The following is a 12236-nucleotide window of genomic DNA, read 5'->3' on the forward strand; positions in this document are numbered from 1 at the left end:
GAACGACGTGGTCAAGCGCATTGAGAGTGCTGACGCAAACAGCGGAGTCTGAAATCGCACACACTGCATTGCTGAGCTGCAATTGTCTCCAACCGGCGCGGATAAAAAAAAAAAAAAAAGAAATCTCAATTTACTTTCAAATAGAAAATTCCACGCTTTCATTTTCTCAGAAATCAACGCGGCTCCACTAAGGTGTCCATGAAGGCTACTGATGAACTGCCAGTGTCTCTGCTGTGGCTTCAAACTTACATAATAACGGGACTCATCACCTTTCAGAATATTACAAATCTCACAAACACAGTCACGCACAGCACTGCTCCTCTTTTCATCCCATTTTCTGTTGGCCATTTTTGTCACTGGCTGCAGTCTAGTCATCGTTGCCTCTTTTGCCTCCTCTCTCTCTCTCTCTCTCTCTCTCTCTCTCTCGCCCTCACTCTGCAGCCCCCGGGTCTGTCTCTCCTTCCTTGGGTCGTTTTCTCCTCCTCGCGTCTTACGTAAGTCGACTCTATTTCTCCCGTCCTCCGTGGACTCCTCTGACAGTTATGAAACTGCGCGGGGGGATTTCAGAGGCGGAAGAGGACTCAAAACTCCGCTCGCTTCATTATGGCTCATCTACAGGGGAATTAAAGAGAAAATGGAGAGCAGAGGCTCCCTTGAAATGAACACCTCCAACAGGACTGTCTGCCTGCGTGGCGTGTAGGAAGGCAGCCAGCCTGAGCTCACGACTGCTGACAGCACAAAAGAAGCTCAGGGATAAATGAATCATTTGGCAGTGGAAGGAGAGACAATGAGTATGTTGGGAGGACAGAGTTTTTTTTATATTCGGCTTTGCTGAAATGCCACTTGAAGGTCAAGTCCATCAATAGAAGAAATTGTTTAATGCCAGGAATAATCTTTGTTGTTTTCCAGTTGAATGGCCTCACTTACAGCGTTTGGATCAGAGGAGCTGATTGTGTGTGATGACATTTTACCTTCCCAAAGCTGCCTTTTCCCAGCACCATGAGGAAGTTGAAATCCAGCATGCCCACTTTGACCTTGCCCGGGAGCGGGCAGTGGACCGGCGGGCAGGACAGGACGGGGGTCGGGGACAGGGTCACGGGGAAGGGGTCGGACAGAGGGGCCGGGACGGCCTGGGGCAGAGAGGGCGCCGTGGCGTCTGGCTGCGGCTCCTGCAGAGTCACGGTGGGAGGAGGCAGAGGTCAGAGGTCACAGCAGCAGAGACGCATGCACAGAAAACACCACAGCAAACCCCCCCCCCCCCCCCCCCCCCCCCCCCCCCCCCCGGAGTGTGGTGACAGTCAGGGAGGACAATCCTGCACCCTGCTGGAGACAGAGAGTAACAGGACGGAGCCGCCGCAGCATAATTTATTACCTAATTATGCAGCTACAACACAGAACATAAATCTTCCATGATTTTCCTCGCACGGAGTTGTGAGCACCGGGACAGTTGAGGAGCCGGGCTCAGTGTGAGCGGGGACAGCTGTGGTTTATTAGATGTAGATGATGGTCCTACTGTACCTGCAGGTCCGGGTCCGGGACCGGGATGTTGTAGTACTCGCCCTCGTCCTGCGCCAGCAGCTTGAACCAGCCGCTGATGGGCCGCCTGAAGATCTCGCTCACCCCGAACGACAGCGCGCCCATGAAGTCGTTCCGCGACGTGCGGTCCCAGTCCCACACCTCCACGGACAGACGCCGGTCCCACTGGTGGCCGCGCACCGAGCTGGAAAACAGGCGCGGCGGCGGCGGGTTAGCGCCGGAGAAACGCACGGCGACCGCCAGGAAATGCAGTTTTCAGGTCCTCGCGGACTCACAAAGTGAAGCTCTCATTCCACACGGGGTTGAGCGTGGAGCGGATGGTCTTAGTCTTCTGTTTGCTGTGGCTCTTCGGGTCCGGGATCAGTTTAAGTTTAACATACGGATCTGACAGTCCGTTAGGATCCATGGGCATCAGGTTCCGAGCCTCCCGCACTGGTGACGAGGAGAGACAAAGCCCTTCGTTACATCACGCACAATCCTGTGTCTCTGGTCTGAAAGAGGCCTCCTCACCCGTGACGTAGACGTCCTCCTTCTCTCCTCTGACCGTCAGATGAATCCTTCCTCTCTTCTCTGTGTGATCCTGACCACACAGACTGGGAACACTGGTCTCACACCGCCGGTGCACGTTCATATCACAAGCTCAAAGATGAACAAGTACGACAAAAGACACAGATCGGTAGAACACAAAAATTAAACAATGTAGGATTATAATGAGGAAGATGTCTTTATATTATAATGATTCAATAGTAAACAATGACAAACTAAGGCCGATAGACTGAGCAGTACAATATAGCTCTAAATCCTGGTCAGCTTTAGCTCGAAACTTTGGAGCCTTTTTCTATTTGGAAGGTTTTTGTCTTTTTTCCAGATCATTTAACTTTATGAAATATTCCTGACTTTCCTGATCTCTATCTTCATAACATTACAGCACAGTCACAGACATGCACCCTGTTTGACACTCACAGGTGCATCTCATGCCCTGGTGTATGAGGCCGTACAGCAGCGAGCCGCAGTGGTCGCAGAAGGTGGGACTGGAGTATGTGTGGACCTTAAATGTGTGATGACTCTTCAGGTCCTAAAGTGCAGGAGAAACTATTTGCATGAGAATCTGCACGCACACATGCACGCACGCACGCACGCACGCACACACTGTACACATACATGCACCCAGACTATGATTAGTGGGAAAATGTTGAGTGGTGCATTCATGGACAAGCCAATTAGATTTTCCCACTAGGAGAGCACATATAAATGAGAGAGCATTCAGGCAAGGATGTGTGTGTGTGAGAGAGAGAGAGAGCGAGCGAGCGAGCGTACGGGTGTGAATATACTATGCAGAGAGGGATGAATCATTTTTATCTATGCTCAGCTCATCGGGCCCCTTCCCCTCAACCACCAACCTCTTCCAAACCCTCCCTCATCGCTCTGAGCCTCTATTTAAAACCACTGTCACCCTCCACACACACACACACACACACACACACACACACACACACACACACACACACACACACACACACACACACACACACACACACACACACACACACACACACACACACACACACACGTTCCCCTTGACCTCATTTCTGAGGCAGTTTATTTGGCGGAGAGGAAAACAAATGCAAATAAAAGAGAAATCTTCCCCAAATCCCGCGCTGTCTGTTGCCTTCCTCCCCTGTGTCTTCCTCCTATCAGCTCGTCCAACCCTCAACTCGTACCCTCGTCCTCTCCCACCGTGTGCACGTCTGAGGCCTCGTATGACGTCACGAAGGCAGACGTCACAGACGGCGCGAGGCCGCGCGTACGGATCGACGCATGACTCATGTGCACGTGTTAGCGGACGGCTACATATCAGGACGACGGCGTAAATCTAGAGTGAGGCGGCGAAGGAGGAAGCAGAACGCGACAGGGCTGTGATGGATGCGCTGACACGTGGGCTCACATCTGGTCGGGGCGCCGTCACAGAGCCGGGACACGTGAAGGTCACAAACTCGTGGCATCGCTTGTGGACCACAAAACTGCAAACTAAAGGAAACACAGACAAAAGTAAGATGCTCAAACGTTGATCTTTGTCATCGGAGTAAAGTCCCTCGGGGCTGATCTGTACCTTGGCACTGGAATCCCTGCTTGCCGATGCCCCTGAGTGAGAAAGGCACATGTGTTAAGACACAGCACGGGCTCTGCTTGCGTTGAAGGTGAAACGTTGCGCCTCTCTGCATTCACACCAACACACACATCCAGGAGCACGATGACAAACAAAACCAGTGTGCGAACGCTGACTAGGTCAAGAGGAGCAGTGTCAGTGATTGTCACACACACAGCAACACAATCCTCCTCTGTGTGAAACGGTGGCGTTAGCTAGTTTCCCGTCTCCTTAGAGCTTCAATTGAATAATTAAAGCCATTGATTGACTTAAGAGTCCACTCAGCAGCTCGCCTGCTGAGAATCAGGGTTTGATTGGGAGGTTTGGAAACGCAGACGAGCTGGAAGCTCCTCTACAATCACACTGGAGGAGCCCCGGGGGTTCGCGGGACGCCGACCGTAATCACTGATCTACAATCAGTTCACCATCTGGCTGAGCAATAATTAAACATGGGGTGGCACAGGGTGATCTGATCCTTGATCAGCATTCGGGAGAAGACTCGGATCCAGGAGTATCCGAGGTTCGGGCCATTTTTCCCTTTTAGCCAGCAGAGAGCATTAGAGAACCAGGTATGGATTCAAAGAGGATCCACTGAGTCGCTCGCTGGCCGAGCGACACCAAGAATTCAGTGTGGAGGATAAATACAATGATGCTTTTATTTCAACCAGGCCGGCACATCAGAGCATCAAAGCATCACTATGAAATATGAGAATGGCTGTATTTAAATGATGAAAAATACTGTATTCTTTCCAAATCATGAATAAAAAATTTAATAAAAACTGAAAACTGGAGCCTTTATAACGGGCTTTCACAGAAGGTGTGCTGACATGTCACAGCAAGAAAAGCATAGCTGTCAATAATTAAAATGAATAATGCGTGTGTTCCATTTGGCTTCATCCATTTCACCAGCCTGGGATTGTTAATCCTGCCTCACTGTCACACTGCCACGGCTGCGACGCCTGAATATAATGGAGCCATCGTTAATGCTGTAAGTAACACCTGTTCCTAAATGACATGTCAGACTGTCTGCTGTGAAGAAGGCTCGTCCAATCAGAGCTCGGATCTGTGTGAAATACATCACTGGATGATCCTCGTTTGGGGTCCGTAAAGGTTTTCATTCATCCAGGTCATGTTTATCCCGAAGGTGCCGTTCAGGGCAACACAACGCTCCTTTAGTGCTTTCAGACATTTCAGCTGTCGCCATCGTGTCTTTTTACTTGCATCCCTTAAACACTTCACATTACTGAGTGCAGCTATAAACCTGAACAGGGCAAAGTCAAATCTGTGGATTCGACAGCTCCTGCACTCAGTTTATACTCATCCATATGAGTATTTTCACTTGAAAATGGCTTAATAAACAACGACCCACACATTTCAGAACTACACTGATGACTTTAGTCTGTTATTAATCAACTGATCCCCTCGTGGGCATCGACACGCAGGCTGAGAGCTGCTGCTATGACTTGCTGAGAGAACTAAAGGAGTTCTCACCCTGAACTAAGTGCTGCCGCCACGGCAGAGAGCAGCCAGTTGGAGGAATGTCCTGAAAGCTTCCCAGAGGCTGCTGGCACACGCAACAGCCCGCATCCGACATACACTCCCACCATATGTCCGAGCACACAGCCACGCAGCCATTCACACACACAACGGCTCACGGGGTGTGGAGTCACTGGGCAGAGCACGCTTTGCTGGTTGCTCCAAAGACACACAGACACACACACACACACACACATGCAGACACACACACACACGCACGCGCGCGCATGTCACGAATAGAGCCTCATTACATTTGCCTCTACATTTGGATGCTCCATAATATAAGATAAGATAATGAGATTTGCTGATAAACAATTGGTCCTTAAAACAGCTTCTTCGGTCATTCCTTTTTAATAATCTAGTGTAAATTAAAAAAAAACAAATTACTGTATTTATTTATTCATCGGCCACTTAAAGAACCAATGAAGCGGTTATCATCAGTGGATGATGCTCATCACATTTTAGAGCAGTAGATGAAAAAGCTTTTGTTCAGTTTAATGTGAGATGGAAATGTAGCACAATCATTCCACAAAAATCATAAAAATATTTAATGATGATGATAAATTAGTTTGGTACTATGTGCTTTGTGCTCATAGAGGCTAGACATTAAAGTGTTGGCCTGCCTCTTTAAGATCCCAACGACTCCTCTGTGGCGCTGCCCGTGTATCTACTGTATTTTAACTCAGGGTCAAAGCACCGATACTAAGAAAATCCGTATGCTAATTAAGTTTGCCTGCTAGCGTGCTGCATGTGTTCTCTGTACTGAGTGGGCTGCAGTGCGGAGGTGAGATTATGTGATCGGATCGGGTCATTGCGGTGTAGGCTGCTTCTCCAGCAGGCAGCTGGATCTGGTTGAAGGAAAAAAAAAAACAGCGCAGAGAAAGTCGGAGTCAGATGGAGTGGTGGGATGCTGGAGGAGGCAGCTTAGGAACTGCCGGGCGGTTTCTGTGTGAACGTACTGTACTGCAGTGTGAGTGTGTTACCAGATAAAGTCGGTGCAGTGGCTGCAGAAGGTGGGCTGTTTGAAGAAGCGGGCAGTGAACTGATGGTCTTTCACCTCAACAATCCTCTTGTGTTTGAGGGCTCCCTTCCTCTGGAACACCGGCACCCTCGGTGGAGGGGAGAGAGGCGAGGGCAGAGGGGAGGCACCGGGGGAGGTCGCTGATGCAGGGGAGGCCAGGGTCAGAGGAGAAAGGGTTGGGGAGGGGGAGACCGGGGTCGACATGGCACCTGAAGAGCAGAAACAGAGAGAGGGGAGGGGGGTGGGAACGGATTATCACTAAACTAAAGACAGAAGACCTTGAACACAGGAGAAAGGGGCGGTGGAGGACGAGAGGACGCGGGGACGGACAGGAATAGGTGGGATGGGACGTGTAACAGGTCACGGTAGCAGTATTAATGGCACATGGGATGTAGGGCAGGGATGGAGGAAGGATGAGAGAGGATGGCGGCCCGGAAGTGCAGAGGATGATGGAGGGAGCCCGGAGACAGCGACAGGCATGGCAGCGAAAGAGGAAAGAAAGAGGTGTAACGAAGGAGACGGGGAGGTTAATTCACATACAGAGACAGAAGCCTCCTAAGAGACTCTGAGACGCTAAGCGATTAGTGCGACTCCCTGTGTCCCACATACGTCCATTCTATCCACGTTGCCCTCGGTCTGTACCCCTTATATCTCCATCTGCCTGGCAGCTACGACTGCACCCCCCCCCCCACCCCAACTACCCGTCCTCTAGTCGTCATGTCAACTGTAATTCCTGTTGCCATGTCAACAACACCCCCACCACCTGCTCCAATATTAGAGCCTGTATCCTCTCCCGACTTCCTGCCTGCCCTTATTAGCAATTAGTCCCATTTCTGAAGAAAAGTTTGGACCGGATTGATGCACAGGTCTATACTGAGCGCGATGTGGTGGGAAAAGTGGGAGAGCGGCAAATATTAGCTGGAAATGTGGTGAGGTAACGGGATGCATGCTGCTAAATGATAAATGAAACACCAACTGAGATTCAATGAATAAATAAATGAGCCCATAGCCACAGAAAACCGATGAAATGATGGTGTCTCAGCAAAGAGCAGAGGAGGAAATCAATCAAACAGCAGAAGGAGTACTGCCTCGAAATTAGTGAAATCACAACAAGGAAATAAATGTGTTCTAAAAGTGGACACAGACAGAAAGAGAAGCGATGATAAAAGCCAGTACCTAAATCTGTCGCGATATTAGAGGAAAGACTGGACCGAGAGGCGGCTTCCTCCGCTTCGTCTCTCCCTCTCCTCTTTTCGTCTGGCTCACTTCAAAGGGGAGGCTAAGGTGTCACACCTGTAGCTGGCCACGTCCAAAAATAAATAAATTTAAAAAAAGACAAAAGAGAAAGACAGAAGAAGAAAAAACAAGAGAAGCGGCGCCGCAGCGAGCGGAGAAGAGTCAGTCGAGACAAAAAAAAAGCAAGAAGTTCTGTTTAGAGCAAGAAGCGACAGCAACAAGCGTTTCAACAGACTCAAGCTTTCTAGGAAGGAAGGACAGAAGAGTAAAGTGGTATATATCCGTTAACCCAGAGGCAGGGTGAGGAGGAGGACGAGATGGAGAGGTGCTATTCTCTTTCCAAGATTGATTCTGTTTTACTACGAAGAGGACGAGAGATGGAGAGAGCGAAGGAGTGACGGAGACAGAAGAAGAGGTAAAGAGAGAGAGGAGAACGATTGTAGGGAATAGGCGGCGATTCATTTTGAAATCTGGGTTACTTCTCTCAGGAGAGGGAGGTAGGAAGGAGGACGGATGAGACAGAAGCTGCCATTTTGCCACCACCGATACAGTATGGACTGGGAAGTGCCAACTGTCTCTCACTTCCCCGTGAGCCAGGCAGATAGAGGGACGGGGAGCGGGCGAGAGCATCCCGTCTGGAGGAAACGAGCAGAGAGCTGCAGAAGGAGAGGCTGGTTAAGCACAGATAAAACTGCATGTAAACAGCTAAAAGCCGCGAAGCTTTGCCGCAGATCCAGGCTGTAGAATCAACAGCCTGTGAAATAAACAACCCTGTTACTCCATTCTGCGAGAGTGCAGTCAAAGGGCTGCCCGCCGCATGTGAAATCTGTTCTGAGATCAGGCCAGGTGGCGGTATGATGCTGCGCTCCGGCGTGTGCTGAAAGCAGGTCAGCTGAGCCTGATGGGAAGAGGCGCTTCCAGGAGAGAGGGGCTGTTTGTCCATTGATTGCCACACACACAGGACACACACACACATGCACACGCACACACACACTAACCTGCTTCATCTCGTACAAGGACATCGCACTCATTGACATGAATCTACAAACCAAGTATTAAAGGGAGACGTTTGCTTTCACGTCACGTCCAATCGATCCACTGTTGTGTGTAAATATGTATCAGAGTCAAAAGCCACAGCTAGTTAGCTTAGCATAAATTCATTAAGGGATCATGGCCCAACTGTACAAAGTGAGAAGATAAATATCTGTTTGTGCTTTTTCCTGACTGGGTCCAGCTGCCAGGCAACCAGCAGAGACTTGGACCACTACGCCGGGATAATTAGGGAGCTTTACAGGTGGTGGCATGTGGATTCTGCTTTCACTTCGCGGAGAGCAAAGCCAGCTGTTCCTGTTTCCTGTCTTCATGCTAAGCTAAGCTAATTACCGTCTGACACCAGCTTCGTAGTTACTGTAGCTGTGAGGGTGGCATTAATCATAACCGTTGTCAAGAAAGCAAATCAGTGTGTTTTTGTTGCACAAACGGGAGCGGAGCTCAAATGTTTGTCTCTGCGACGTGAGCAATGCAAGCGTGCACACACACACACACACACACACACACACACACACACACACACACACACACACACACACACACACACACACGGTTAATCACTCCACGCGTGCATGTGGTCTGCAGAGCATCCTGGGAGAGGAGAGCACCGGGCGGGAGCAGACATGCAGGCAGGCAGAGGACGAAGGGGCGGATTGGAGTGGGACGGAGAGACGGAGCGAAGGGTTGAAGGTCTAATTAATGGAAATGTAGGTTATTAGTCTCCTGATGAGGACGCTGTCAGAGAATTAATTAACAATTATAATTAGCAAGATTGTTAGAGAGCAAAATGGTGTCAGCCAGCGAGATAAGAGTGAGCTGGCGTGCACCAGCGCGTGTGTGAGTTGGAGAGTGTGTGTTCAGAAACAGCTGTGTGAACACGGCCTATCAGACGGTGATATATGTCATTTCAGCATTAGTCATGCAGAACCAGCAGCTGATTGGAAATGATAGGGGGCTTTTCCTGCACAGAAACTCTCCATAGGACCTGCTGCTGCTGCTGCTGTCGCCCGACTCTCTCTCGCTCTCATTTTGGATGAGTCATGTTTGGCTCCATTGTTACAAATAAATGAGGAAGGGGTGTGTGTGTGGGGTGTGTGTGTGTGTGTGTGTGGGGGGGGGGGGGGGGGGGGGCTGTCGAGCATGCAGCGCCGAAGTAATCAGCCCATTGGAAAACAAAGCACATGAATGTCTCACGGTGCTTCTCCTCCAAAGGTGTGATGAGTAAGCACTCGTGGCTCCAGAGTGTCTGTATCACTGAGCATTTCCATGCCTATCACAGCGTGTTTTACAGCGTTTGATCCCGGGCAGCAAAAGCAGGCCGGCGCGCAGCGATCCGGAGATGCTTTACGGCTGTGAGCCACAAGGACGGACAGACGTGTGAGGAACACACAGAGCGACTGAGCACAGATGGAATAAAATAAAATGATGACGACTGCGGCGTCGGGAGAAACGCGCGGCCGCCGAATCTCAACCTGTCTCTCGCTCTCAGACATTCAAGCAGCACTAGAAGCTGCTCTGCGCTCCTCTCCTCCTCTGCCTCAGTCTACAGATGGCTATCGTATTATTTCTGACCATGCCTTAATGAAACAGAAAATTCCAGTGATGGAATCTTTTTTTTGGGGTGTGGGGGGGGGGGGGGGGGGGCAATCAGCACTCCACCAATTACACGCATCCATTATCATCTAACGAGTGCTCGCACGCATCCAGCGCCGGCTTGAACCTGCCTGTCTGGCTGCCTGGATGCTTCCCTCCTCCAATGAAATTAGGCTAAATTGACTTGCCTAAGCGCCGTTTGTGGGATCAGGGGAGGAGAGGTGTCTGAGGTAATCATACCCGCCTGTAACATTCGTCTCTTCAGAACTGATTGGCTCTGTTTGCGCGCGCTGCTTTCCTGTTGGGGGGCTCCTATTAGCTTGTTTCATGAAGAGCAGTATGCTGGGTGTTTGGAAGCGCGCAGCGGAGCTCCATGCCAGTCAAATGAGGCTTTGGCAGTCGATGAGAGCCTGTCAACATGGCCCACGAGCTCACAGGGCTGAAGCAAACAAGCCAGCTCTCCATATTTATTTTACTGCTGACCTGCCTTTCATTGCAGCAACAAATACTGATCAATCAGGAAGTCATTTGGACAAAAGACAGATAGTGATATAAATTAAAGGGTTTGGTTTGTGGGAGACACTGGAAGGACAGCAAAACATCTAGGAGATCAGACCCGGGATTCTAGGAGATCACACCCACTGGTCTACTTATTATTGCATTCTTTTGTATTTTTAAATAAGTTTTTATGTTTATACATTACTATTACATTAGGTTAAGTAAAATGATAAATCACTCGCCACATTTACTTTTTGCTGTGGTTCCTCGCTGTATAACCAGTACAGTGGATTGTTGATATACTCTCTTTGCGTAAATGAGTAACTGTACTGTAACATTTACATGTTGGTTTGCATTTTTCTCTGCTGATTGGACTTTGAGGACTTTTTGATTGAAACAAGTGGCTGCTGTGGCATCATATCACAATGTGAGACCCTTTGAAAGTGAAGCTAATTGGCAACAATGGCTGTAAAATGATTGATGATTGAGTACAAATAAATACAAGTCACATAACAGCAGAACATGTTCTATTCGATTTTATTATGTTATAATTTAAATAAATGTTTGGCTTTGCGTCCACTAGGTGGAGATTAAATCTAAGACCTTGAATATATTGAGTCTGGGACTGTAGCCAATCCACAAATATCACCTACTATAATGTGATCACAACAGCCATGGGAGCTAGAACCTTGAGTAATATATTTGTACAAAATACTAGCAAGGAGCAAAACCTTCTTTAATGCTGCACAGTGGAAGAGGTGAACAAAATGTGCTGAAGAGGAGGGATGAAAGCAGGAGACTCAGTGGAAGAGGGGTGATTGGATAATGAGGCAAAGGGAGTACAAGCATATCTTAATCTATCCCAGTTTTCTAGGATGAAATCCCGCTGGGCAGGTGACACACACATACACACACACGCGTGCAAACAAGGATGTAGCATGAATAATTCTGGTGTCCTAGATGTGGTTGTTCTGTTGCTGGACAAGCACACACACACAGCAGACCCAGGCTTCTGTTGACGCTACTGAGCTGCAGGCTCACGAGGCGATTAATTCTTCTCACTTTACATTGTGACGGATGACACGAAGAAAACACATTAAGGGATGCAATTATACAACAAACTGATATTTACAGTAGAGCGCTGATGATCGGATCGTTCAGTTCAAACAAATAACCATGTAAGTGATTTTCTAGGATTTTAGTGCAAAAACATAATAATTGGATTAATCAGTAATAGCTGATAGTTGCAGCACTAATCTGCATCCACGTACATGTTTTTATTAATCGTGCAAGCAGAGCCTGTGGGTGTTAGCGTCACCACAGCAGTCATTAAAAACCTATAACGTGTTCAAAAAGAATCAGACAAGCACGCGATGATCTAAACACATTAATGACAAATTAGTGCACACGTTCGCTGGCTCTCTTGCTAAATTACACACGCTCTGCAAACTTTGAGCGCAGCAGCAAACTGTGTGGCATCAGCTGCGGGTCAGCTCATTTGTCCCCGGTCATGGCCCAGCGTTACTCCAGAAAATGGAGGATGTGAGGGATTGGCTGGCGCACACGAGATGAAAGGATGCTTGTGTGTTTTTTCAACTTCAGAGATCAAGCCGATGAGTT

The 12236-nt window shown here is 48.9% G+C and overlaps 1 protein-coding gene across 2 annotated transcripts in view; it reads right to left on the bottom strand.

Annotated features, from left to right (window-relative positions):
• The window catches only part of prkcg (protein kinase C, gamma), a 14948-nt gene extending 6980 nt beyond the window's left edge, over positions 1-7968 (bottom strand). The window contains exons 1-9 of one of the 2 annotated variants that reach the window (XM_029129208.3): positions 7416-7968; positions 6202-6448; positions 3647-3678; positions 3482-3564; positions 2500-2611; positions 2047-2175; positions 1812-1968; positions 1519-1720; positions 972-1169 (exon numbers count right to left, since the gene is read on the bottom strand). In XM_029129208.3, coding sequence (XP_028985041.1) covers positions 972-1169; positions 1519-1720; positions 1812-1968; positions 2047-2175; positions 2500-2611; positions 3482-3564; positions 3647-3678; positions 6202-6443 — 1155 coding nt within the window. In that variant the 5' untranslated portion in view covers positions 6444-6448; positions 7416-7968. Of the gene's footprint in view, positions 1-971; positions 1170-1518; positions 1721-1811; positions 1969-2046; positions 2176-2499; positions 2612-3481; positions 3565-3646; positions 6067-6201; positions 6449-7415 lie in introns of those variants that run through there. The other variant, XM_029129209.3, reaches the window with a different exon arrangement.
• Positions 7969-12236: the final 4268 nt, after the last annotated feature.

The sequence above is a fragment of the Betta splendens genome, chromosome 16 (assembly GCF_900634795.4).
Source record: "Betta splendens chromosome 16, fBetSpl5.4, whole genome shotgun sequence".
In the NCBI taxonomy this organism is placed as follows: domain Eukaryota; kingdom Metazoa; phylum Chordata; class Actinopteri; order Anabantiformes; family Osphronemidae; genus Betta; species Betta splendens.